The 26263-nt window shown below is 38.9% G+C and overlaps 1 protein-coding gene across 2 annotated transcripts in view; it reads left to right on the forward strand.

The window, feature by feature from the left end:
* Positions 1–26263, forward strand: part of Lsamp (limbic system associated membrane protein) — a 2106845-nt gene that overhangs the window by 1862397 nt on the left and 218185 nt on the right. For both annotated transcript variants that reach the window (XM_021184809.2, XM_021184808.2), the window contains exon 5: positions 22721–22846. In XM_021184809.2, coding sequence (XP_021040468.2) covers positions 22721–22846 — 126 coding nt within the window. The remainder of the gene's footprint in view (positions 1–22720; positions 22847–26263) is intronic.

Raw genomic sequence — 26263 nt, forward strand, 5'->3', positions numbered from 1 at the left:
TTTAGTCTCTAAGTCCCCAGATATTATTATTATTATTATTATTATTATTATTATTATTATTATTATTATTATTTATGCTAGGCCAAGTATGACTGCACAATCAAGGGACATAGTCTATAAGTCCCACATAAAAGTCAATCATACCACCACATAATCATACCAATTTTGTTTTCTTTTTGTGCCTTTGGAAAAAAATTACCAAAACATATATTCCTGCTGATTGCTATTCTGAAAGGAGTGGAACACAATTTCAAAGCAGTTTCAATTTGCATCTCCCTAATGGCTAAGGATGCTAAACACTTTTTCAGAAATTTATTGTTCATTTGTTTTTCGTCTTTTAAGAACCCATCTGGTCTGTTCAAGTTCAATGGCCCGTTGTGATTAAGTGATTTGGAGTAACAGTATTTAATCTTTGCAGTTCTTTATATATTCTATGGCTTAGTCCACTATCTGACACATAGTGGTTGTTTTAGTTAGGGTTTCTATTGCTGTGACAAAACACCACGTCCAAAAAGCAAGTTTGGGAAGACCGAGTTTCTTTGACTTACACTTCCATATCACTGTTCATCAAAGGAAGTCAGAACAGGAACTCAAACAGGGCAGGGCCCTAAAGGCAGGAGCTGATGCAGAGGCCATGGAGGGGTGTTGCTTACTGACTTGTTCCTCATTGTTTTCTCAGTCTGCTTTCATATAGAGACCAGAGCCACCAGCCCGTGGATACTGCTACCTGCAATGAACTGGGTCTTCCCTGAGTGATCAGTAATTAAGAAAATGCCCTTTATCTGTTTTTTTTTATTGAGGTATTTTCTCCATCTAGTTTCCCTCCTTCCAGACTCAGTTTGTGGCTGTCAAGCTGACATAAACCTAACCAGCACATTAGGTAAACATCAGTTTTCTTATTCTAACTTCTCAATTTGATGATCGCTTCATTTGCTTTGGAGAAGGTTTTCAGGATTATGCAATTCCATCTGTCAGTTCCTGATGCCATTTTGGGTAGTCCTTTGCCATAGGCCTTGTCTATGTATATGTCAATAAGTTAGCTACCCATGCTTTCCTCCAGCAGTTTTAAAGTTTCAGGCCTTACATTAAGGACTTTGACCCATTCTGAATTGATTTTTTTGTGAAAGAAAAGTATCTCATTCAGTCTTCTACATGTGGGTATTCTGTTTTCCCAATACAATTTGTTGAATGGGTTGTCCTTTTCCATTTAAAGAAAGTGGAACCTTTGCACACTTTGGGCATTAGCAGAAACTGCTGCAGCCACTGTGGAAATCAGTATGGTGGTGGTTCTCCCAAACGATGAGACAGAACTAACATATTGCACAGCTATTCCACTCAAGATATATACCCAAGGGACTAAGTCAGCACACTGGAGCCATACTTGAATAACCATGTTTATTACTTTTCTCTTCATAAAAGCAAGAAAATGTACTAGCCTAGCTACCCATCCACAGATCAATGGATAAAGAAAATTAGGTGCATGTATGTATATGTGTATATGTATGTATATATACATACATACACACACACACACACACACACACACACACATATATACATATATATATATACTCATCCATGATATATGTGGTGTGTTGCCTGAGTCTTCCTCCTGCTCAGAGGGGGCATTGGATGAGAAGTCATGGATGGCTCAGATACCCAGAACTGGTGAGAATGTGGCAGCAAGCTCCTTTGTTAATTCTCAAAGAGTGATTTTTTTTTTAAATCCTCTACCTGTGTCCCATTGGTCCCATCAAAGTGTGTCCTCCAAGTAGCAATCTCTGATTAGCTGTCATTGTCTATGTCACCAATCTCTGGGCTCTCATCAGGCTTCACTTTGGCCCTCATGTAGAAGTTGCCTTTGCAGTTGCAAGGCCCTATTGGAAGTTTACTGACATTTTTGCAGAAGCAACCACTGCCCTGGCATCTAGGCCTGCCATTCCTCCTACAGTGGTGCACATATAAATCTCCCCATTATTCATCCATAATAAAAATGTATAACAAGACAATTATGGCTTTTCTGGGAAAATGGTGTAAATAGAAATCTTTAAGAAAAATAAGTCAGACTCAGCAAAATAAATACAAAGTATTTTTTCTCATGCACCCCTCCCTACACTCCTGTGTGTGTGTGTGTGCGTGTGTGTGTGTGTGTGTGTGTGTTTTGCTGGTGAGCTTTGTAAATGCCATACAACATAGAATCATCTCTGAGAGAGTCCTAATGAGTGACTGTCAACATAGAGGTCATCTGTGGGCTTGTCTAACGGAGGTTTATTAATTAAGTGCCCAGCCCACTTTGTGTAGTGCTATTTCCTGGATTGCAGGTCCAGAACCATATAGGAATGGAGAAATCACACTGGGCATAAGCAAGCGAGCAACCAAATGGCCAGTTCTCCATTCATTACTCTCGGCTCTTGACTGTGACTATGAAACGACTCCCTAAAACCCCTCCTTAACTTTCCAGCAATGGTGAACTGTGACCTGTAAGTGTAAGCTGAAATCTCTTTCCTTCCCTAAATTGCCCTGTCTGGTTGTCTGTCTGTCTGTCTTTCCATTCACCTATCCATCCATCCATCCATTCATTTATCTATGTATCTGTTTGTTTATTTATTTCCTTTTGTGCTCCATTCCATTTTCTCCTCTTATAAACTTAGGACTTTCTGCTGGGGTATAGTTCCAATCACCGGGAACTGGATTTCGCTCTCTTATAGAAGGATATGAAAAAGAGAGTAACAGAATACATGTGACCTGAGACCAGAATTGTTTGGAGGGATAAAGGGGACCAGCAACAGTGAGGCAGAAGTAGAGCTCAGGAGTCAATGGGTTAGGAGATGGAAGAAAGTAAAGATAAAAAGCAAAATATCCTGGCACACATGTATAAAAGTATGGTAATAGAATCCACTGCTCTGTATGCTAACTTAATAAGTAACTATAAACAGAAATTTGTTATTACACACATAGAACCATTATACTTTCTCTAAATGATTTATCCTAGATTCTAAAGGATTACAATCTGCTATTCATATTCTTCTAAAAGACAAATATCCTGGAGTTTGAAAAGGGTTTTCAACAAAAGCAGCCCTACTAAGTCAGAGGAATTAGAGGCTCAGAATCTAGGTCTTCTCTTGTCTCATTCTTGGTAAATAGAGTCTCCCATAGATAATGCTGTGTGCTTATGTGGGTCAAGTCTTAATTTCTATTCAGAGCCACAAATTATCAGTTTGTCCCCTACTATTATCCAGAAAGGTTCCCTAGTTGGTCTTAAAAATAACTCCCATTCTAGAAATACAGAAATATATTCTGTGAACTTCCTTTGTGTTTCCTGTTTTAATGAAGAAAGGATTATGTGGTAAGAAGAACTGCAAAATGCTCCAGGTAGAACTGTTTCACTATGGGAATGATAAATATATACAAACCATGTAGAACCTTATTTGTTCTGGTAAATTTTGACTCTTCAGAGGGAAGATCAGTGCAGAGGGCCTGAGGCTCTGCATTGGTTACATAACATACTTTCTTTAAATAATTCCCGAGGCTCTGTTCTCTCTTAGTGGGGACACAGAGAGAGGAATAAAATCCTGCAGGTACAAAAGAAGCCAAGGGAAGCCAAAAATATAACGTGCAACTCTCCCTCCCCCACCCCCCTGCAGCTGCAGTGTTTACCAGCTAAGTTGAAGAGGAGCTTGGTTAGAATACTGGAGAAAAGAAAAAAACATGCTCAGTAAAGTGTTCCCTCAGGCAGTTTCTAGGAATATCTCAGGCAGTTTCATAATCTCCATAGGTGCAAATATAGGTTGTGACTCCCTTGATGAGAAATGCTATCTTTCTTAATCAAATACTATTATTTTATACTGTCTTGGCCTGGATTTTTTAAAGAGAACTTGCATTCATATCATACACCACCTATACAATTATTAAACTCAAATGTGAGGATGTCAAATTTCTAGGGTACTTGTCTGACATGATCAAGGATCTGAAAATGTGTCCTTCAAGGTCCTTAAAAAGAAAAATACAGATAGTCAGGACAGTTGTGTAGGAGAGAAACGTGTGACAAATAGCACAGACAAAAGTGACATACTGAATTAGGCCAAGGCAGCAAGGTCTTCTGAATTGTATCTTCAGTCCTTAGAGCAGAGGATAAATGCATGTCTCTTATACATGATGCTAAACATTGCCTGGGAACTACAATACATCATAACATAAAAATGGATAAAGAGACTAGAAGGTGAGTTGTATTCTCATTAGCAACTTGCCTATCAATGTCTCCAGGGAATGAAGACAGATTTCATACAATGGTCATTATCTCAGAACATAGGGACATTTAGAAAACATCAACTCCAGTCTCCAATTTTCAGGCAAATGTGTTCTTACATAAAAGTTGTACAGTTTCCTTTTTAATGACATTTCTGTCAGAGTCATTACTGGCAGCTGCCATTGTAGATACCATTGAGTTTTCATTCCTTGTGAAGTCCAGGCCAGGCCAGTCAACCCTTGATGGGGTAGCAGCCCTGCCACCTGGAACGTGCACATATCACAGCTGGATGACAAGCAAGGACAGAGCTACAGTAGCGCATTCATTTTTCATAGTCACTTGCCTCACTTTCCCCAACACTGTACTGGCCAGAACCCAAGTTTGTGACTTAAAGCTCCCACCAAGAGACTAGAAAATGTAGAAAATCGTATGGATATTCGCAAGGGGCAAGAGGCTTTACTTCAGCCCCCAGGCACATATTATTAGATGATAAATTGAGAGTAGCAATGTGAAAGTGCCATCAAAGTTAGCAGCCCACACATTAATCCTTCCAGGAAGCAGATGGACCAAAGGACAGGGTCCATAATTCACAGAGAACAAACAAGACCAATGTAAGAAATGTCCAAGCAGACAGCTAGCTTGGGAGCCAAAGATAAAATGTTAATGTGTTTATCTTTCCTTGTGCATTGCTTTGGACAATGTGAGACATTTGAAACATTTTAATAGAGGGTGTTAAATGAGAGAAGATAGAAGTCTATTTGGAAAATATATGGATCCATGGGAAATGTGGCATCTCTGTTCTCTCACCCCTGTTCCTTCTCTCACCCCCTTAGCACATCAGTGGTGCTCTTTAAAGTTCTTGTAACTTTAGTGCAAGTGAACTGCTCCTCTGAGCCCCATGAGGATCTATGAACTATGATATATTTTGAGCCACTTTAATATCTGGCTGGATGAAGGAGAGAGGATATAAAAGTTTTAAATGTGTGAATGCTAGATCCACGTGTCAGAAATAGCCATAAAACATGACATTTACAAATGTGAATGTCCTGATCTCAAATAATGTCATCAGCACAGCATATTCCTGTTTGGTTGACAATTTTTCTTTTTTACAATGCTTTAAGACACTTTAAACAACATTTATAATAATTTACTCTACTTTGTAATTAGATTTACTGATTAGAATCTTGCTCATTTAGATAGCTGTTTTCTCTTAAATGGATGGCACCAGCTGGCTTATAGCTGGAACCTGCTCTGCCTCTGAAAGCTATCAGAGGGGCCAGCATAAGGCAGAGCCTCATGGTGTACAACCTCATGTAAAGGTATAGAAGGGCTGTCTGACTATTGCATTCTGAAACATTTCTTTGATAATACTGTGTATACATTAAATATGACGGAGGAGATTTTCTTTGAAGCCTAAGCTTTGGCTACTCTGAGCATACATTTAGTTTTCATGACAGGGGAAAAGGCTGCTATTATTTTCTGTCAGCCTCTAATCATTAGGGCAAACAGCTAAAAGTCTAGTTTGAAGTTGAGCCACTTGGGGTATTTCACTATGAAGACAAAATGATGGGTATATAATTACCAGAAGAAAGCATTAGCAAAAAGCTAGGAAAGCATGGTAGTTATAAGTAGCCCTGACTCTGTTTGGAGCCAAAGATGCTGTAAGTTGTTCATTCTCTTATCATGCAAGCTATGGGAAGACTTATAAACTTAGGAACTATCTATAGCTGCAAGTGTGACCAGTACAGGGAAGTTTGACTCATGAAAGCCAACTGCTCTCAGCAGCCACATCTCTCAAACCTGATATTTTCCAGAGATTTGTTAGCCTCTTCCAAAGGCCGCAGTAAGAGGAAATAGAGTACTGGACAGATGGGGTGGATTGCCCTTTCTCCATAGGTTGTAAAGAAAGAGACATGGGCTGAAAATAAAGAATATCCTGGACAGCAACCAGGCTTGGTTCTCGGTCCATCTGGAGCTGCTGGAATTGAGAAAAACACAAGACTGCTGCTAGCTGCTGTAGTGTGAATCTCTTATTCAGTTGGTGACTTATGAGGAAGCCATTCTTTCAAGCGCCTTCGGTCTCATGAAATGAGGAAAACAAAACAGGTCTTCTACACCAATGCCTGACTTCTTTGACTTCCTCTCCCGTGATTCCCAATCCCCTAATCTCCCTAAACCCCCGTCTCCTGTGGTGTCCTTTACAAGACCCAGATGATTGGCAGAGACTGTCAAAGTAGCTGCCCCTATATCCTGTCGCCTGTCTCAGCCCATAAACATAAACTCTACTTCATGTTCTGTAGAGTTCCAGTTGCTACCTAAAGTTGAAAGGCTGCTACCCTACGGACCACTGGGCAGGACCTAATATAGAGCTGAGGCTGACTCTAGCAAGGGAAGCTCCCGGTCCTCCTTCCCAGAGGTCTACTGATTCTGACCTATCCGGGAGGCATCTCTTTGCAGAGTTCTCTATACCATACTCTTCCCACAGCGAAATCTTCTCCCAGTATGAGCCCAGAGCTCCAGTACAAGTTAAAATCGTCTCTAGCTAGAAGGGTCAGTACACACATCATGTTGTATAACCACAGCACAGTGAGATGGATACAAATGCAGTCGCAGAGGGGTCAGGCTGCCTCACAAATCATTTGCGCGAGTGCTCCGGCCCCACAGCGTGTTACCAGGAGACTGCCTTTTGTGAGAATTGATCAACTCTCCTAAACACAGGTGTTGTGCATGTTTATGTGTGAGACTGGGAGCCAGGTGGGCAAGATTTTGATAGGCAGTGTTTGTTTCCTAAGGACATGGTGCTTTGAATAAAACATCACGGCAGGGCACGGAAGCATGAGAAGAGGAATCTTTGACATTTTCTCCATAACATGCCTAGGGCTCTGAACAAACAGGTGGGGGGCCCTAGGCCCCTCCATGTCTAACTTTACATTTAGCCCAAGATTAATTAGAGATGCACCCCCATTTGATATTCAGGTGCTGAAGCAGAGATGGTGTGTGCTCCCTCTTTCACACACCCCTGTACCCTGCTTTGGACTTTCCATAAGAGGATAGGGGAGAGGGAGAAATCCCACTTCATCATGGACAAAATTAATTCAGGCAGCAAAAAGGCTTGGGTAACAGATCCATTTTCCACTGAAAAAATTGCTTATGCTTTCCTGGCTATGGACATGAATATTATCACCATTATTTGGGAAAGTGCCTCAAAACCCGAAAACCAAATTCTTTACTGTATAATATTGAAACTGAACAGAGCATAGAAAAGGGAAAATGAACTTTAGTAAACCAAGCCCCCAGAGGCTCTTCCACAATTGCTGCCCTTTTGAACTTTGTGCTTAAAATAACTGCCCATATACCCAGGCTTTCTGATCCCTGGTGAGCTCCTGGGCTACTGTTTAGTTTAGTCCATAAGGTAGCATTCTACATGTCGGTGATAATGGAGTTTGAAATATCAACACTCTCCATAAGTCTTCCCAAAACAATCAGTTGAACCCATTATCAACGTAATCATTTTGCTCTTTAGCTATCTGGCATTGGTCCAGAGCCTCAGTTGCCCAATGAATGGCACAAGGTAGTCTTTAACAACAGAGTTATGGTAGGGACCAAATAAGGCAAACACACCCCTGGTTTGTAAACAGTTTAATGTGATGTCAACTACCCGGTGTTATTGTTAATGATTAATATTGTTATTTCTTGCCATTTTTCAACTTCTTTATGTCCTGTTTTATTCTTGAATAGTCATTTATTTGCTCGGCCCAGAAAAGACTCAAGGGAGAAATTTTATGTTAAATGTATCAGTTCCATGCTTTGTTTTGTGATGTTCTCCTTACTCCCAAATCCTTTACAACCTTATTTACCTCTCTAGAATTCTCCAACCTATTTAGAACTGCAGAAAGTGTCTACCTTCCCTAGCTATATTTAACATTTGCCAGCAACTACTTTATTTTTTTTCACTAGAAATAATTTTGGGAAAATTATAATTGGAATGAATTAATTCATGATTGTTATAAGAAAATGATGTGAATGTTCTATGTTCTGTCAAAAATGGCTTATGACAGGCTTTGAACAGGAACAATGCAAAGAAAACAATTCTAAACCCTCCCAGCCCCTTGGATTTTCTTTTTTTCTTTCTTTCTAAATATTCTGTCTCCTGGGCCCTGGAACAGTGGAAGGAATCAGCTCTTGTCAGCACCTTTGTTTTCAACACAAGTTTTGAAACAAACTCTTCCATTACAGTCTAGCTCCTTCTTCCACATAAAGAACACCATATACCTTAAACAAGGGGGAGAACAGAATTGGGGAGGGGCTAGTAACTTGGGCAGGAAATTATTAAGCTTAGGCAGTTCTTACAAACACCATGGTTATCTCTCATTTTTTTTGATTCCCAAAATAAATGGAAACGAGATGACAGGAAGCCACCTTGAAAAGAGTGACGATTATTATTTTCTTGATAGCTTCTTGTTGGCACTTCAGTGGAGTCACTAATATGCATTTTAATCCTCCTGGTTTACCTCTCTTCACTGTGGCCATGCCTAGCACAATCATTTTCCATTTTGTAAGTGCTCAAAGTGGCATGGGTTGTTGTTGCCATTAAGCGTAAGGGGCAAGATATTGTCTCTGAACCTGTGTATTGCTGCCTTCTGGATATTCATAGATTATTTCCCTTGACCTTAAGATTCTTTATGGGGTTTTTTTATGTCAAGAATGTCTCATTCATAGTGAACTTTTCATGGCCAAAATATTCGTAATAATAATGCCTAAGCGATATCTTTCTTACATTCCTGGGGGGGGTTGTTTGTTTTCTTTTCTTTTCTTTTCTTTTCTTTTCTTTTCTTTTCTTTTCTTTTCTTTTCTTTTGTTTTCCGAGACAGGGTTTCTCTGTATAGCCCTGGCTGTCCTGGAACTCACTTTGTAGACCAGGTTGGCCTCAAACTCAGAAATCCACCTGCCTCTGACTCCCGAGTGCTGGGATTAAAGGCATGCACCACCACCCCCGGGGCTCTTACATTCATTTTTAAGGAACAATAATGCAGCAGAGAAAAATTTGTTATTTCTCCATGAGATAATTTGTGGATTCTACACTTATGCCATGGTGGTAGCTAAATTTTAAAGACTTACTTAGGAGAAAGGGTGGATTTTAGTAGCTGCAAGTAATATAAGCAAAAATTTTACCTACTCTAAGAATTATAGTTAACAGCCCCTGCACTATAGAAAAGTGTACCCTTTGGAATAGAAAAACAAGGAAAGTAACAGGTCTATTTTCTCTACAGTCTTGGGGTGCAGCTCTCTTCCAGCACTTGGAACTCACCCAGTTGCTATTTGTCACCTACCCGAAGTAACCTAATATTTTTGAGGCTCTCTCTGCTCCATATTCTTCTACCTGACAAACAGAACCATCTGCTCGGGTTGGACATTATCAAAACTCTGTTTTGTAAGTACAAAAAATTAAGAAGATATTTTGCGGCTATAAAGGGAAGATAGCAGTTGCCTCCTTTCCGTCAACATCTGGAAGCTTATCCAGATTAACAAAAAACAAATGCCAAACAGCTGGGGTAAGGATTCAGGAATATGAGTGGCTGAAGAAGCTGCTGAGTTGCTAAGGAAATGATGTCTCAGTGAGCAGAGTCAGAATGGTACCATTTGCACTTACTTAGCAAGGCAATGACCCATCTATAGAACCAGCCACTTGACATCCCACAGAGAGTGTATCTATTGCCGAAGCAGCAATAATGGACAGCCTCAGCTGGTCACAAATGCCCCTACTGGCAGCTGGAAACTTTGTTCCCTTTTAAAGCAGCCCACACATTTGGATTACAGAGTCACTCTAAACATTTAATAAAAGTAGCAACTATCATTTCATATACCTTCATTATGGATAGACTTAATGTAGCAGAATTTGGGTATTCAACTCTCAATATAGCACACACATTATCATAAGAAAGCATCCATCACTGAGTTGTACTGAAGCAGTAGGCTGCATAACATTTCTTTGTCTAGTGGCTACTGTCTTTGAAGCATTTAGAGCAGTCTAACCCAAATTAACTGTCCTTTTTGATGGTAGTAACTGTCTGTGTTTCTGAAGATCACTGTATTGTAAATCTGACAGCCCTGGATAGTGCCAGAGACTCCTGAGGACCACTCTACAATGTGATAAAGTAGCTCTCAAAGGCTCTGGAGAGTTAGTCTTATGAGCATACAAAACTTTGGCCAGCACAGGAAAATGTCAGCCAAATCTCAGGGCACTGGGGAAGGGAGGGTTCAGGCACTAACATTTAGGTCAGAAACTTCTCTTGCTGGATTAAAAGAAGTATATTTTTTTTGTTGTTATTTTTGTATTTGCTTGTGTTGTTTTGGAAGGTAGCTGTGGTCAGCATACTACAAACACTACCACACTTGGTTGTATCATTCTAGCTTTTCTTATTCTATTGATTTATATGATTTATTTATATGAGTGTAGAGAGGATCATGTGCCCCACAGTACCTCTGTGGCGATGAGAGAACTTGTGGAAGAACCATGTGGATCCTGGGAATCGAACTCAAGTCTTAAGTCTTGGCAGCAACCACCATTACCCACAGAGCCATACTTCTCATCGCAAATGTTTTCTTATATATAGGCTCCAGACAAGTTTTCTGCCTCTCCCACATTCTCACATACCTGCATCATTTTGTATCATCCCTATCACTGTTTTGGTTTGTACATACATTTTATACCAGCTGCTACAAATGATTTCATCGTTCCTCCACCATTACCTTGTTTGGATCATTGCATGCATAAAGAGTTTCACTGATAGTTACAATGAACATTTTTTTATACCCCACTTAACCCGACACACAGTCCTCCTATGGCTTCTAAACTTTTTCTGTTTAACATCAACTGTGAGCCTGTTTGGAATCTTGTTCTTACACAGAGCCTACTTCAGAGGCTCAAGTTTCTTGTTTAATTAATGGACTCAATAGGAGAAAAGAACACCTGTGGAAAGAGGTGAATCCTGCCAGTTGATTTCTTCTCCTATGAGCAACACTTCATGGACTCCAGTAACAGCTTTGAAACACCTGGCAACATCTGTTTATTACAACAACACATTAAAGAAGACCTATATTTTACCAAGACCACTATAAATATGTAATGGTGGCACAATTTTAACTAGAGAACTTTTCATGGAAGGCCACATGTTGTTCTTAAATATCTTGGTGAAGCTTATTTAAGCACACAGTTGTAAATATTCACATTGTAGTCATTTTTTATTACAGGCATAAACTACAAAGACATTGACTAAAGTGCAGAATACATATATCTATATCTATCTATCTAGATAGATATAGATAGATATAATTTCCACCCAATAGTATAGAAGAACTCAACACCTACCTACCTTTAGGGTGATTTTTTTGCTAATGCTGGGTATTAATCATTAATTATGTATGATAACAGTCACTTATGCTTTTTGGAATATTAGGATATAGTATCAAGTGCCACACACCAAAACAACAACAAAAATATACAACTGGAATGCCACCAAGATGAAATGAAGGGACAATTTTCTCATGTATTCCTAGGAGGGGTGAAGCCAGCACTGATTTACTAGTTTGCTTTAGCATATAATAAATGATAGCTGTATTTATACAAGTTTTACAAGTCTACAGATCTAGTTCACAACCTTAATTTCATTTGACCCTATACTCAACCCTGTAATATTGCTCAGTATTGAAATTATCCATTACTCCCATTATCTCGACAAGGAAACAGGGTATCAGGGAGAGTATAAAACATGATATTAATCTGTTCATTGAGGATTCAAAAGCAAACACGAGAGATGAATTTATATCACTGTGAATTAGTTTCAGAACAGGGAGGGATGAGAGTCACCCAGTGTTCAATTGAACACATTGTGCTCGATTTTCCTACTCTGCCATCCATCCTGGAAACTCCTACACCATGTAGCAAAACACACTTTTGTGGCATTTTCAGAAGCAAAATGCCAAGCTGGATAGAAGCTTGATGTTTCACAAGATGGCATTTATGTGTTACTTGTGTATTTGTATTCTTCTTGTTGACTCTTGGGATCATATTTACTAAAGTTAAATGCTGCTCCAGAAGCATCCCATATGCTCCTGGACCCAACTCTTCTATACTTACACGTACAAATGACGCAGTTCATTTTTGCTGTCTGAGTCTAAGAAAACGTAGACATGAAGGAGCCGAGAATGTGTTTTCCTTTTCTTGTTTTGGTTTGACAGTGCTTTACCACGTCACCAAGCTGGCAGAGCACTCAAGATGCTCTTGCCTCAGTTCCTGAGTCCTGGTAGACATGTGCTTTACTATGCTACACCCTACAATAATATATGCACCTTATCTTAACGCTGAATGGACAGAAATTAATGAGACCAGTTCTATTGGGAATGCGATTGAGAGCTGGAGATAGAGTTCAATGGCAGAGCACTTGCCTCCTATGTGCCAAGGTTCAGTCCTCAGCACTTGTATTATGGTGTAGACAGGAGGATCAGGAATTCAAAGTCATCTTCCTAGGCATGTACTGGACTTGGGGTACACGAGACCCTGTCTCCAAAAGAAAACAGAAATTAAAACAACAAATGGGTAGTGCTTTATATTTCATAAAAGTAAGAAAAACAAATTATTTGAGATTATGTAAATGGGCCGGTTGACCACTGTTGGTTCTATTCTGGGAGTAATTGTTTGATTTCTTTTGACTCATTGTCCTGTTGTATTAGGCAGCACACATGGGTGAGGGTAAGGGGAGGGATCAAGCCATTCACAGGTAGCAAAGATGGTTTCACAGGTTTGGGGTTATTTAAAGACAACATTTACTGACAGAGACGAATCAATAGCCATGGAGTAGCCACTGTGGAAACTTACCCTCAAGATCACTTTTAACTTTGCAAACTTGGGATTTTCTGGTTTAAGTGATGGAAACTATCTAATTTGATGCAAGAAGGTGGTGGTTACTAGGGAGAATATGGAAGATAATAGATTCAAATAAAAGGAAGAAAGTCCTTAACTTGGAAAGCAGAGGAAAGGCATCTCTAGAGATGCAGACTTGCAGGAACTAGGGAAAGCAATATTCTCACAGTGGTGGGCCTTTGGTTGTGTTTCTTAACTATTTCTGGGGATCAAACAACTCCAACATCTAGAAGCATGAGACAAGAGTGATCCTTTACTTCTGCATGTGCATTTCAGCACAGGTAGGCTGGATCTGACTATGAGGCACTGCACCTTGCCTCACCAGATTTAGTGAACAAGAACCAAATATAGAATAACCCATTACTTCAGTGAAGTAGCTGGATATAAAATTAACTCAAACAAGTCAACGTCCTTTCTCTACACAAAGGATAAACAGGCTGAGAAAAAAATTAGGGAAACAACATCCTTCACAATAGTCACAAATAATATAAACTACCTTGGTGTGACTCTAACTAAGGAAGTGAAAGATCTGTATGATAAGAACTTCAAGTCTCTGAAGAAAGAAATTAAAGAAGATCTCAGAAGATGGAACGATCTCCCATGCTCATGGATTGGCAGGATCAATATAGTAAAAATGGCAATTGCCAAAAATTGCCAAAAGCAATCTACAGATTCAATGCAATCCCAATTAAAATTCCAACTCAATTTTCAACCAAATTAGAAAGAGTGATCTGCAAATTCATCTGGAATAACAAAAAAGCTAGGATAGCAAAAACTCTTCACAAGGATAAAAGAACCTCTGGTTGAATCACCATGCCCGACCTAAAGCTGTACTACAGAGTAATTGTGATAAAAACTGCATGGTACTGGTATTGATAGAAAAGTAGAACAATGGGATAGAATTGAAGACCCAGAAATGAACCCACACACCTATGGTCACTTGATCTTTGACAAGGGAGATAAAACCATCCTGTGGAAAAAAGACAGCATTATCAACAAATGGTGCTAGCACAACTGGCGGTTATCATGAAGAAGAATGCGAATTGATCCATTCCTATCTCCTTGTACTAAGGTCAAATCTAAGTGGATCAAGGAATTCCACATAAAACCAGAGACACTGAAACTTATAGAGGAGAAAGTGGGGAAAAGCCTGGAAGATATGGGTAAGGGGAAAAATTCCTGAATAGAACAGCAATGGCTTGTGCTGTAAGACTGAGAATCAACAAATGGGACCTCATAAAATTGCAAAGCTTCTCTAAGGCAAAAGACACCTTTAATAAGACAAAAGGTCATCAACAGATTGGGAAAGGATCTTTACCTATCCTAAGTCAGATAGGGGACTAATATCCAATATATATAAAGAACTCAAGAAGGTGGACTCCAGAAAATCAAATAACCCCATTAAAAATGGGGCTCAGAGCTAAACAAAGAATTCTCACCTGAGGAATACCGAATGGCTGAGAAGCACCTGAAAAAAATGTTCAGCATGCTTAATCATCAGGGAAATGCAAATCAAAGCAACCCTGAGATTCCACCTCACACCAGTCAGAATGGCTAAGATCAAAACCTCAGGTGACAGCAGATGCTGGCGAGGATGTGGAGAAAGAGAAATACCCCTCCATTATTGGTGGGATTGCAAGCTTGTAGAACCACTCTGGAAATCAGTCTGACAGTTCCTCAGAAAATTGGACATAGTACTACCTGAGGATCCAGCAATACCTCTCCTGGGCATATATCCAGAAGATGTTCCAACTGGTAAGAAGGACACATGCTCCACTATGTTCATAGCAGCCTTATTTATAATAGCCATTAGCTGAAAAGAGTCCAGATGTCCCTCAACAGTGGAATGGATACAAAAAAATGTGGTACATTTACACAACAGAGTACTACTCAGCTACTAAAAAGAATGAATTTATGAAATTCCTAGGCAAATGGATGGACCTGGAGGGCATCATCCTGAGTGAGGTATCCCAATCACAAAAGAACTCACATGATATGTACTCACTGATAAGTGGATATTAGCCCAAAACTTAGGATACCCAAGATACAAGATACAATTTGCAAAACACATGAAACTCAAGAAGAACGAAGACCAAAATTTGGACACTTTGCCTCTTCTTAGAATTGGGAACAAAACACCCCTGAAAGGAATTACAGACACAAAGTTTGGAGCTGTGACGAAAGGATGGACCATCTAGAGACTGCCCCACCCAGGGATTCATCCCATAATCAGCCTCCAAATGCTGACACCATTGCATACACTAGCAAGATTTTGCTGAAAGGACCCAGATATAGCTGTCTCTTGTGAGGCTATGTGGGGCCTAGCAAACACATAAGTGGATGCTCACAGTCAGCTATTGGATGGATCACAGGGCCCCCAATGGAGGAGCTAGAGAAAGTACCCAAGGAGCTAAAGGGGTCTGCAACCCTATAGGTGGAACAGCAATATGAACTAACCAGTACCCCCCAGAGCTCCTGTCTCTAGTTGCATATGTATCAGAAGATGGCCTAGTGGGCCATCATTGGAAAGAGAGGCTCATTGGTCTTGCAAACTTTATATGCCTCAGTACAGGGGAATGCCAGGGCCAAGAAGTGGGAGTGGGTGGGTAGGGGAGTGTGGCGGAGGATATGGGGGACTTTTGGGATAGCATTGGAAATGTAAATGAAGAAAATACCTAATTTTAAAAAAAGAATAACCCATTAATTTTAAAATTCAGGTAAGCAACAAATACATTATTATAATTGTGTCCCATACAGTATTTGGAATGCAATTATATTTAAGGGGTATTTGTTGCCTGTCTGAAAAGCGTGTTTATTTAGGACCCTGCCTTACTTTTAGCGGTTCTTTCAGCCACCCTTCTCCTCTTCTCTTGGAATCCAAGAGTCTCAGCTGAGTTGTTGCAAGCACAGTAGCAATGTCAGAAGTGCCAGTGAGTCCACGTGTGCTGGCAGCTGTCACAACTTTATTTGTAAGCTAGGTATTTCTGTCCTATGGGTAAAAGTACTGACATGGAGTAGAAATGGAGATATGTGTGGTACCTACTGTAGGAAGGCATGGAGGTTGAAAAGACCTGGACAAAGAGAGAAGCAGACTGCGCTATGAACAGTTTGCCATAGTTTAAACTACTTACGTCTTCTCTGGAGTGATTTCTTCTTAAGAACCATATTCTAAGGAGGTCAAATCTGGATGTCTCAGATGGTATGTGTGCACTGCTCAGCCAAGGGAGTATGAATCAACTTAACGAAATTCCTATTTGATCAGTGGTCTCCCCAAAGCAAACCCAATGTGCCTTACCAGAAGAAAGAGGTTCTGAGAAATATCCCAGGCTTGTACATGCTAAGCAGATGTCTATTACTGAGCTCTATCCCAGCCCTCTTCTTATTTTAGAGCAGGGTTTTGCCAAGCTTCCTAGAGTAGTTTTGCACTCTGTTGACAAAGCAGGCCATTATCCTTTTACCTTAGCTTGTCAAATAACTGGGTTCCCAAGCCTGAGTACCCAGGTTCACCTGAGACATTAAAGAAATTTCTTAACAGGATGAAAGTATGCCAGTAATGGACCCACAGAAGTTGATAGTCCAAGGAGAGAAAAGTAGAAGAGGGGTTATAGGAAAAACCTGGTGGCAGTGATAGACGGATAATGTAGTTATCTTGAGTGATGCTGGTTCATTGCACAGCTAAAGGAATGGATGTATTTACCTTTACCCCAATATTAGAATTATTTTAAAACCATTAACTTCATAGTGAGAAGCTAAAAGCACTTTGCTTTAACACAGAACTTATTTATCTATCATATCTATTTCAATAAGAGTGTCATCAATGAAAATAGTTTTTATTTTAAATTTACCTCATAATAACGGCACCCCATAGGAGCTCACAATGATGGAGCATGTAAAAGATTAATGGTATGTTTTAAAATGTTTTGGTAAAATTACTTGTCATGGTAAGTAAGGTTTATAGTTACATGTTTCCCAGAAAGACTAGGCTAGCTAGTTTATAGCACTTGTTGGGAGAAGTGTAAAAACCGAAATAGTTTCTACATTTTACATTTTACAATTTTTACCTAATGGTTTTGGGGAAATTATTTAAAATTTAATACATGAAAAACATTATTATTTCTCATGTCTTACATAAATTTGTAGATGCTTTAAATATTTCAATATAAAAATAAGCAATTGGAAGGAAAATTTAAGTATGTAATTGGTCATATTTTACAAAAAGATTATGCATACATGCACACAAGATAGAAGAGACAATAAAAAACTTTACACATAAAGTCAAGGAACGTTAAGCTTCTACAAAGAAAAATAATGACAAACAAAATTAAGAGTCAGAAAATAAATTGGGGAAAATTGAACCAAGACATCAAAAGGTCAGTTCCTTTCAGCCTAAGTAGCTCCCATTAGTCACTAAGAAAACAAAATAATACAGACAAATTGGAGGTATCACTGAAACTGAACAGGTTGAGAACATGAAACAAATGGATGATGATGTTGCGTGTAGGGAAATATAATAAATCTCACGAATATCTTATGAAAAAGGGCTGCGAGGCAATGGCCCCCAATGAAAACAAACCATTCAGAGTGGTAGAATGACTCAAAGATTGAGCATAAATCAATGTTCCAGTGACTTTGAAAATTAATTTGTATTTGCTAGTACAAATAAGTTTATCATGGTAAACTGTACTTCCTAGCTAGTCATACCTACCGAGGATTAAGAGAAAGCAAAACAGCAATGTTTCATCACTTGTATAGAAATAAATGTGACCTGGAGGAAGAATCATTTCAGAAATTACACAAAGCATTAGTTTTGATTAGTTTTCATTAGTTATGTGATTTTTCTCAATTATTGCCTATCCTTTGTCCACAGTGTGAAGCAGCAGTAATAATTTGATGCATATTTTTACTTTCTAGAACGTTTATACAGTTTTTAGTAAGAAATGAAGTCTTCGGGTTGCCACATTTGTTGTTGTTGTTGTTGATTTGTTGTTGTTGATGTTCTAAATTTACATCTTACGATCTTCTACAGAAATTTAGGGATAACCTAGTAAGTCATCTCATTAGGAAAGTTGTGACTCCCCTAGGAAACGAACAAAAGGAAAAGGGCAGTTAAGAAAATCTGTAACTGAGAAAATGAGACACCAAGTTTCTCTTTATACTTTCTATGTTCTGTTCTGCTGTGGTGATTTTTCTTTTTTTCTTTTCTTTTTTTTTTTTTTTATTATGAAGAGTCAAAGATGTCAGGCAATCATGGTAGTACATATGCACTGTAACCCTGGCACTGGAGAATCTTAGACAGAGCACAAAGTTAGATCCATTTAAACAAGCAAAACAACCCTCCTAACTATGAAAACCAGTAGTCAAAAAAAGTTAATGGAGAAATAGATGACTAGAGAGGTAGCTACAGAAATGCTACTCAAGGCAATATTTTGATGGGCAAAAGAGATGTGTGGTCTTCTGTGTCAAAAAAAAAAAATCAATGACACACACTTAAGTCTTAAGAATGGGTATAGAGTTGAAGTTCTCTTCGTATTTCCCAAACACTAGCTGAACATCTACCATATTCCAAGTACCAGGACTCAGCAGGTAAGAAAATCTTCCACCTAGCTCTTAAAATGACTAAGGTTACCAGGAAAGTCATCTAAAAGTTAGTATTCCGCATTCTGTTGGAGAAGCAATGTTGTGGCTCTCACTGGTTCTGTGAGAACATAGGAGCCGGTCTTTCACCCAACAGGACTTCATGAGGAGAGGAGTTATAGACAGAGGTATAATAAAAGTCAGAAGACAGGCTCACCAACTGAAGCCCATGCAGGAGATGTGCCCCACACATTTAAAACAAAACAAAACAACCAACAACCCACAAACAAGATCACTCTTTGCAGAAGTACCAGAATACTAAATGTGTGGTTATAAAGGACGTCTATTCCAAGAACCAAAAGTTGTATAGATCTGACTTCTAATTGGGAAGATACAATGAAAAAAGAGAAGGAAATAAAGTTAAGAGATAAGAAAGAAGCAATGAGAATGAGCTCTGAACAGACAATGAGATACAATCTTGAAGGCAATATCAGTCAAGGGATATTATGCTCACTTATAGTTTACAAAATTTTTGCTTTTCCATGGAAAATGTATGGTGGTCAACATGGGGAGAAGAAGGCTAGTGTCATAGAGTCAGACTTAATTCATTTCCAATAATTTAAGGTCTCCACTGCTAAAAGAAAGGACAGGAGGAGGAAGAGTAGGAGGAGAGGAAGAAAATGTTGATGTCTGAAATAGGGCTGAGTAGAGTAAAGCAAGGGAGTAATGTAGGAATGAGATATTTACAACATGGAGTCAATTCCATATGGGCAATGAAAGAAAGTGCTGTCAAAAGAGATGATTTGAAGCCGGGCGTGGTGGCGCACGCCTTTAATCCCAGCACTTGGGAGGCAGAGGCAGGCGGATTTCTGAGTTCGAGGCCAGCCTGGTCTACAAAGTGAGTGCCAGGACAGCCAGGGCTACACAGAGAAACCCTGTCTCAAAAAACCAAAAAAAAAAAAAAGTATTTCATGAGAAAGTATAGATGGATCTATAACATATCTGTGAAGCATACAATGGAGATATGAACTAGTCAAAAATGTGGACGTAAAAATGTTAGCAGAAATCTGGGCTAGAGTTGCTTCCCTTCTGATGTGAGGTCATCAATGATATGACTTTATCATCTAAAGTAACATAGTGGGTAAGATCACTCAAAGGGGCACACTGACAGGACAAATGGGAAATCAGCCAAACCCATAAAGACAGTCTTTGAATAAGAGTAAGATGATCCCCAAAATTAATATCACCAGAAGTGTAAGAAGAAAGTCTATTGAGTTTGGTGTCTTGGAACCAAGAACAGATAATCCTGGTTAGTGTTAATAAATTAAATATTTTGGGAAAGATATATTACAATTGAAAAAACCAGGGGCTTTGGAAAGCTTCACAAGAGAAGTTTTTTTGATGTAAGGATGCTCATAATGTTTAAGGTAGACGTTGGATGGATGTGATGATGTGGCATCATATAATTCCTGAAGAAATTGAGATGTTGAGTTGGAAAGTTAGTGAAGTAATTTATTTGGAGAATAAAATCTTACCTCACATGCACACTCTTATAGGAAGCTCCTGCTATAAATCAGCATTTCGGTCACTTCCTATGGGAAGTGACATATGGGAAATGACCAAAATGCAAGTATAATGCAGCAATGCATTAGCATCTATTTCTTAATGTTTAGTACAAATGTTGAGGCATTCCCATCCCTGGTATTCCAGACTTGAACTGACTCACATTGATCATGACAGTCAGTATGATTTGATTACTACAACATAACCCTGGTCAATTCTCTAAATTTACATTTTAGTTTACATGTATTTGTCTAAGTGCCTTAACTAACATGACAAGTGAATGCAAGATTCTTAATATAGATTCATATATGTGTATATGATATATATATGATATATGTGATATATATTACATATATATGATAACAATTTTATTATGAGTAATATCTGGCAGTGATATTAATAATGGACTTTATGTTTTTAAGTTTATGCATTTTCATATAGCAAATTGGATTGCCCCACATTTGGTTGAAAAGACTTGTACATATATGTCTTACATATTGTTACAATTTAGATGTAATTGTACAGGGAGTTTATCTGGTTTAACTGCTACAGAGCTTCCTATTACAAGCTTGGGGTAATTGAGGCAGTGCTAAAAACTTTTGCTCATTTGTGTACTGTCACTGATTGTGTCACACTTGGAGGCATTCAGAAAACTGACTTCCTCAAATAAAAATTAAAAATTATGCATATTAAACAAAAGAACGATGAAGCACTCAGGAACTCTGAGATGTAAGGCCAGCTGTTGTTCTTGATGGGGTCACCTTTGACAAGCTATTATTCTTCTCTGTACCTCAGGGTCTTACTTATAAATTGGCTATGACCCTCCAGATTCTTATCCTAAGTCTTATCCTAACTTATTGCACGTTACTGAATAAATCCAGGAAAGTAATCCTTAACCCCAGAAGCTAACAGAGCAATAGAAACTCAAGTGAACGATGATAATCAACTGTAGTCCAATGCCAGTGGGTTTGATTCCAAGCCACAGCTTTTTATCCAGAGACCATATAGCATGTCTTTTTGTCCGAGGCATGCTAATGTCATGAAGGCACTCCATCACCTTCCTTCTCGTGGCACACAGAACCACTCAGATGTTGCTTTCCTAACTATCATCAGTGTCTCCCTCAAGACTGTCATGTAGTTGTTTCTTTAAGCAGAAAATGTCCCAGCTGGGCAGGAACACAGTATCTGTAGTGGGTACGACAAGTGGCAAGGAACAAGGCTCTTTGATTACTGAGCTCCTTCATCTTGTCTTCCTCCCTCAGAAGTATATTTTCACAGCTACCACAGAGGCAGCCGAGTTTAAAAAGAAAAAAGTAAAGTCACAATCCACCCAAAGCCCCGCTATTTGTAATCAGTGTGTTGCTTCAGTGATGAAATTTGTGAGCAATTTACTTCCCACGCTCCCCAGCAAAGCCCACCAGAGTGGGATCTAACATTGCCACCCTGGACGCTAATGAAGGAGACCAGGCGGCAGTACTGCTTGCCTTTGGGGACTCATTTTTCACATCACCAAAAAGCAATTTCTGTCCTTTTCGGCCATCTGGTTGACTGGATTGTGAAGATGAAATTCTGTTCAAGGAGTGTTTTAAGAGTGGAGTCTGCTGGGATTCACATTCCTTTTCTGCTTTCACTTACTCGCATCTGTGCCTCTGGTAGCTTACCTATAGCTAAACCCTTCATAGGACACCTGATTTTTATTATACAAAATGTTATTTCTAAAGTATACTACACATCATGGTAGATGTAAGTTTAGCTAAAGTTAACTTATTCAATTGTTAGTAGTATTATTAATGGTAGCATTAAAAATAAATGCTGTGGTATGGTTATAAAATCTGTTTACTTAATACAATACCTATTAATTTAGTTTATGTCATTTGTTATATTATATAAAGGATATAATATATGTAGAAGCTTTCTATTTTATTGATTATCTTATGCATTTTATATGTGGATACTACATTTTAATAGCACAAAGCTCTGATCTTACATTAAATATCAATCGTTCCTTCCTTTGCATTTGGAGATTGGATTATATTCTTCCTTATATATGAAATAATGAATTTAAATGATGGTGATAAGATCATTTATTGTAAAATTGTTAAGAATGTACATACCTTCTAATTTGTCCTGACCAGAAAGGATCTAATACAAGTTTCATTATACATGCCTTAAGTACTTCCTAAGCATTCAGCTGTCCACAGCTTGGGGTATGTTCTCCTTATAGATGCTTAAAGGCCTCTAGAGTGATTTGGAGAAATATTAAGTGTAGGAACGAACAGTATCCTGGCTACTTAGCAGAAATTTCAGATTTACTAATAACATCTGAATGTATCTAACTTTGCTTGTATAGTTCATCGCTGAACTTTGCTTTTGCTGGAATGATTATAATTACATATTCCACTTCCTTCCATCTACAGTTCCACCAAAGATCTCCAACATCTCCTCGGATGTCACTGTGAATGAGGGCAGCAATGTAACCCTGGTCTGCATGGCCAATGGGCGCCCTGAACCTGTTATCACCTGGAGACACCTTACACCACTAGGTAAGCAACTGACTACATTCTAAGATAATACATAATATTGAAGATTCTATTGGATCAAAATGGCAAGTGTGCATTCTTTTTTATTGAAACTCAGAAAAACTACAGTATAAATGTTGTGTAGAGTTCCCATAATTTTGGCTTATATGTTCATCTCTTTAAGTAACTTAGTAATCTATTTATCTATCTATCTATCTATCTATCTATCTATCTATCTATCTATCCCTATCATCTATCTACCATATGTATGAATAAGGATACACAAAACTGTCTTTCAAAATAGACTAACCCTCAAAGGAACAACTATAAGAACATTAAATATTACAGATACATGCATTTATACAATTTATGTAACAATAACTTGGCACAGTCTCCAACCCGCAGAGACAAGAACAACATGGACACCAAGACGGGTTCACTCAGCTTCTGCTTTACTTGGGGCAGAGGCTATTCTTATACAGTAGCGGCTACTGATCTCATTTTGCTCCATACCACCTCATCCAATCAGAATCACACACACTCCAGACACGAGCTCAGGTTGGTCACAGATAGGCTGACAGATCCGGATCACGAGGAATAATCTAACTTGGCAGGCAGCTTTCACATGCAGTTTCACTGCACATGTTTGGGCAATGCAGTAAAACATGTGGGTTTCACGGGGGCTGGCAATGGGCCAGAGTGCCATCTTGACCCATGTGGTCGCACCCACTTCCTGCATCTCCCCCTTTTTGTTTTATTAGTAGCTCCGGGATCAGCATTTGTCTTAAGTTGCCCCCATCTGTGCCACATCCTTACATGTCATGGAAGTGACGAACTCACTTTCGTCATCCTGTCTTAGGTTGGTATGCACACGTGAGGGTCTTACCCATCACTGATTACTGATCCAGCATGTTGAGCCAACATTGGGGGGATGTTCCTGCTTCCAAGGCTGCCATAGCCTCATTTATCAGTCCTGTGCTGCCTTCACATACGTGCCATCCACCAAAGCATTCCTCCACACACAAAAGTCAGCAGGAGAGCCCAAAAGGCCATCCCTCCCCAATTTTTTAAGAGTTCCACAGTTCCCTGGATGATCTCGCGCCATTGCTTTGCAGTTGCAATCTCCACACAGGTGTTGTTCATGGCAACAATCGATGCTTGCAATTCCTTCATCTTTGTGTCAAGATCATGACTCCAATTTCCTAGCAGCATCGCACCAATTGCACGTGACAGATTTGCAGTTCTGGAAAAATTCTGATACAGAGCAGAGGTTACACATATTCCTGACATATGAGTAATGCAGGAAGCAAATACTAACTGATCCAACAACAGCTTGTGCAAATTGATAGGGAAATACATGAGCTTGGGGTTGATTTCCTTCAACATAAACTACTCCCATGCCACCTTTGGATCTATCAGTAAATACATTAACAGCACCTGGGATTCACTCAGTCCGGGTAATTCTGGGGTATATCATAGGATTTCTCATGACAAACTGAAGCCAATTAGTGGAGGCAAGTACCTCAATCTGTTTAGGAGTATAGACAAGCGGGACATCTGACTACAGACTTCACTGTCGCTATCAGTCCCATCGCTGTCACTAGTAGACCCTTCAGAGCTAGATTCCTTCTTCTCTTTCTTATCTTTGGTTTGTTGTTTAAGTTGTTTAGGTTTTTGGCTGCTAGACTGAGAAGCAATCTCCTTGGCCTCTTCAAGTGCCACTGCTCCTTCCTCTATTTCAGCACTGTACTTTCCACTGGTGTCCCTCAAGCATGCCCTGACCAAGTTCCAGATGGCTAACATCCCTACAGGTAGAGGGTTCTTCATATCGGAAGCTTGGAGATCCCTTCCTGAATGCTCCCAGCACTGTTGATTAATATACCCTTCCTCTAAAAACCATGGGGCTTCCTTGGAGAGGGTGTCCAGAAATCTGTCTACCATCTCTGCTTTCATATTAATATCGCTTCTTTTAAGAAGCTGGGTCAACACCATTTTTACTTTCATTTTAGACCATTAAAAAATAGACTATCAATTTGAGGGCATGGAGTATGGGAGGGGCTGAAGAGATGAATGGAAGGAGGAGAAGTGATATAATTTATTTCAATTAAGACATATTTTAAAAATAAAGTATATTTCTAAAATATATAGCATTTTTGTGGTTCAGTATCTTTGGGAAATGTTTTTTATATACCATTTTATACCTCTTTTAAAAGTCATTTTTCAATCATAGTTTCCTATGGAGTTTCCTCCTTTGTGGTAGCACCATGTGAAGAAATTAGGAACAAAAATATCTCTGCTTCCTAAGTTCGGACTTGGCTTCTACTTCTGAGATGGTTGCCAGGAATGAAACAGGCTGTGGGAATATATCATTGAATCCAGATAATGACACCAATTCAGTTAAATTCATAATCTGACTTCCTTAGAATGTGTTCTGCACCCTTCCTGCCCATCCCTCTTCGTACTACCGTTATCTTTACTAGGTTGCAAGGACATCATGGCTTGTGAACACATTTAAGCACTTTACCTGCTGAGTCAGGATTAGCTAGCTACATCTTCCCTATTCAAATTATGCTTTCTTCTATGAAAATCTATGTATTTTCAAATACCATACAACTTATATGTAATATACCTGTTCTTTAGTTATTCAAAAAACGAAGGTCTAACAAGTCAATTATCAATCAACTGTAGGTAGATTATTCTTAGAAAATAATTTATTTTGGTAAAGAGTCTCACCTTTTAACTGGCATATGTGTGATAGTTTCTTTTTTTTTTCTATAAAAAATATCTAGACACTTAATTTCCAAGGAAACGGACTTTGGAATGAGCACATCAAAAACTAGGTATACAATGAAACTCATCCTGAGACCATGGTAGTGTTTGATTACAGTGTTCCTAAATATTTCTTCATTTTTTTTTTGGAAAGATAATAGAGTACCTCCATTTGATATCATAGTCCAATCTAATTTCCAGGGAAAATTTAGCTCAACTTTGTAAAAATGCTCTTGTGTTTAGGCAAGTAGTCTTTTAGAGACCTCTATTCTCTTGAGAAAATGCAATTCAAACCTCATCCATATTATGTGTATTTCCCATCATTTATTTATAATATAAGAGCATCATAAGAGGTACTTATTTGGGGGTATCAATATCTAACACAATCCCTCACAGACTCACTTTGAACCTCGCAAGAACACACAGATAGTCATCTAGAACAAGGCCTTTTGGAGGTTGCACATCTTTCTCTAGAAATAAATTCTTCAGAGTACTTTCTTCCTGGAAACCTCACATTATACACAACCTACTCTACCTACCTGGAATGAAGTATAACAATGTTGTCTTTGGTTACTGGCAATTTTAGCTTTAAAATACTGTCCTGTATTTACATATTTTGACAAAGACATCTAAAACCACCATGTTTACTATAATGTAATAGGAAATGTATTC

This window comes from Mus caroli, chromosome 16 (assembly GCF_900094665.2).
Source record: "Mus caroli chromosome 16, CAROLI_EIJ_v1.1, whole genome shotgun sequence".
NCBI lineage: Eukaryota > Metazoa > Chordata > Mammalia > Rodentia > Muridae > Mus > Mus caroli.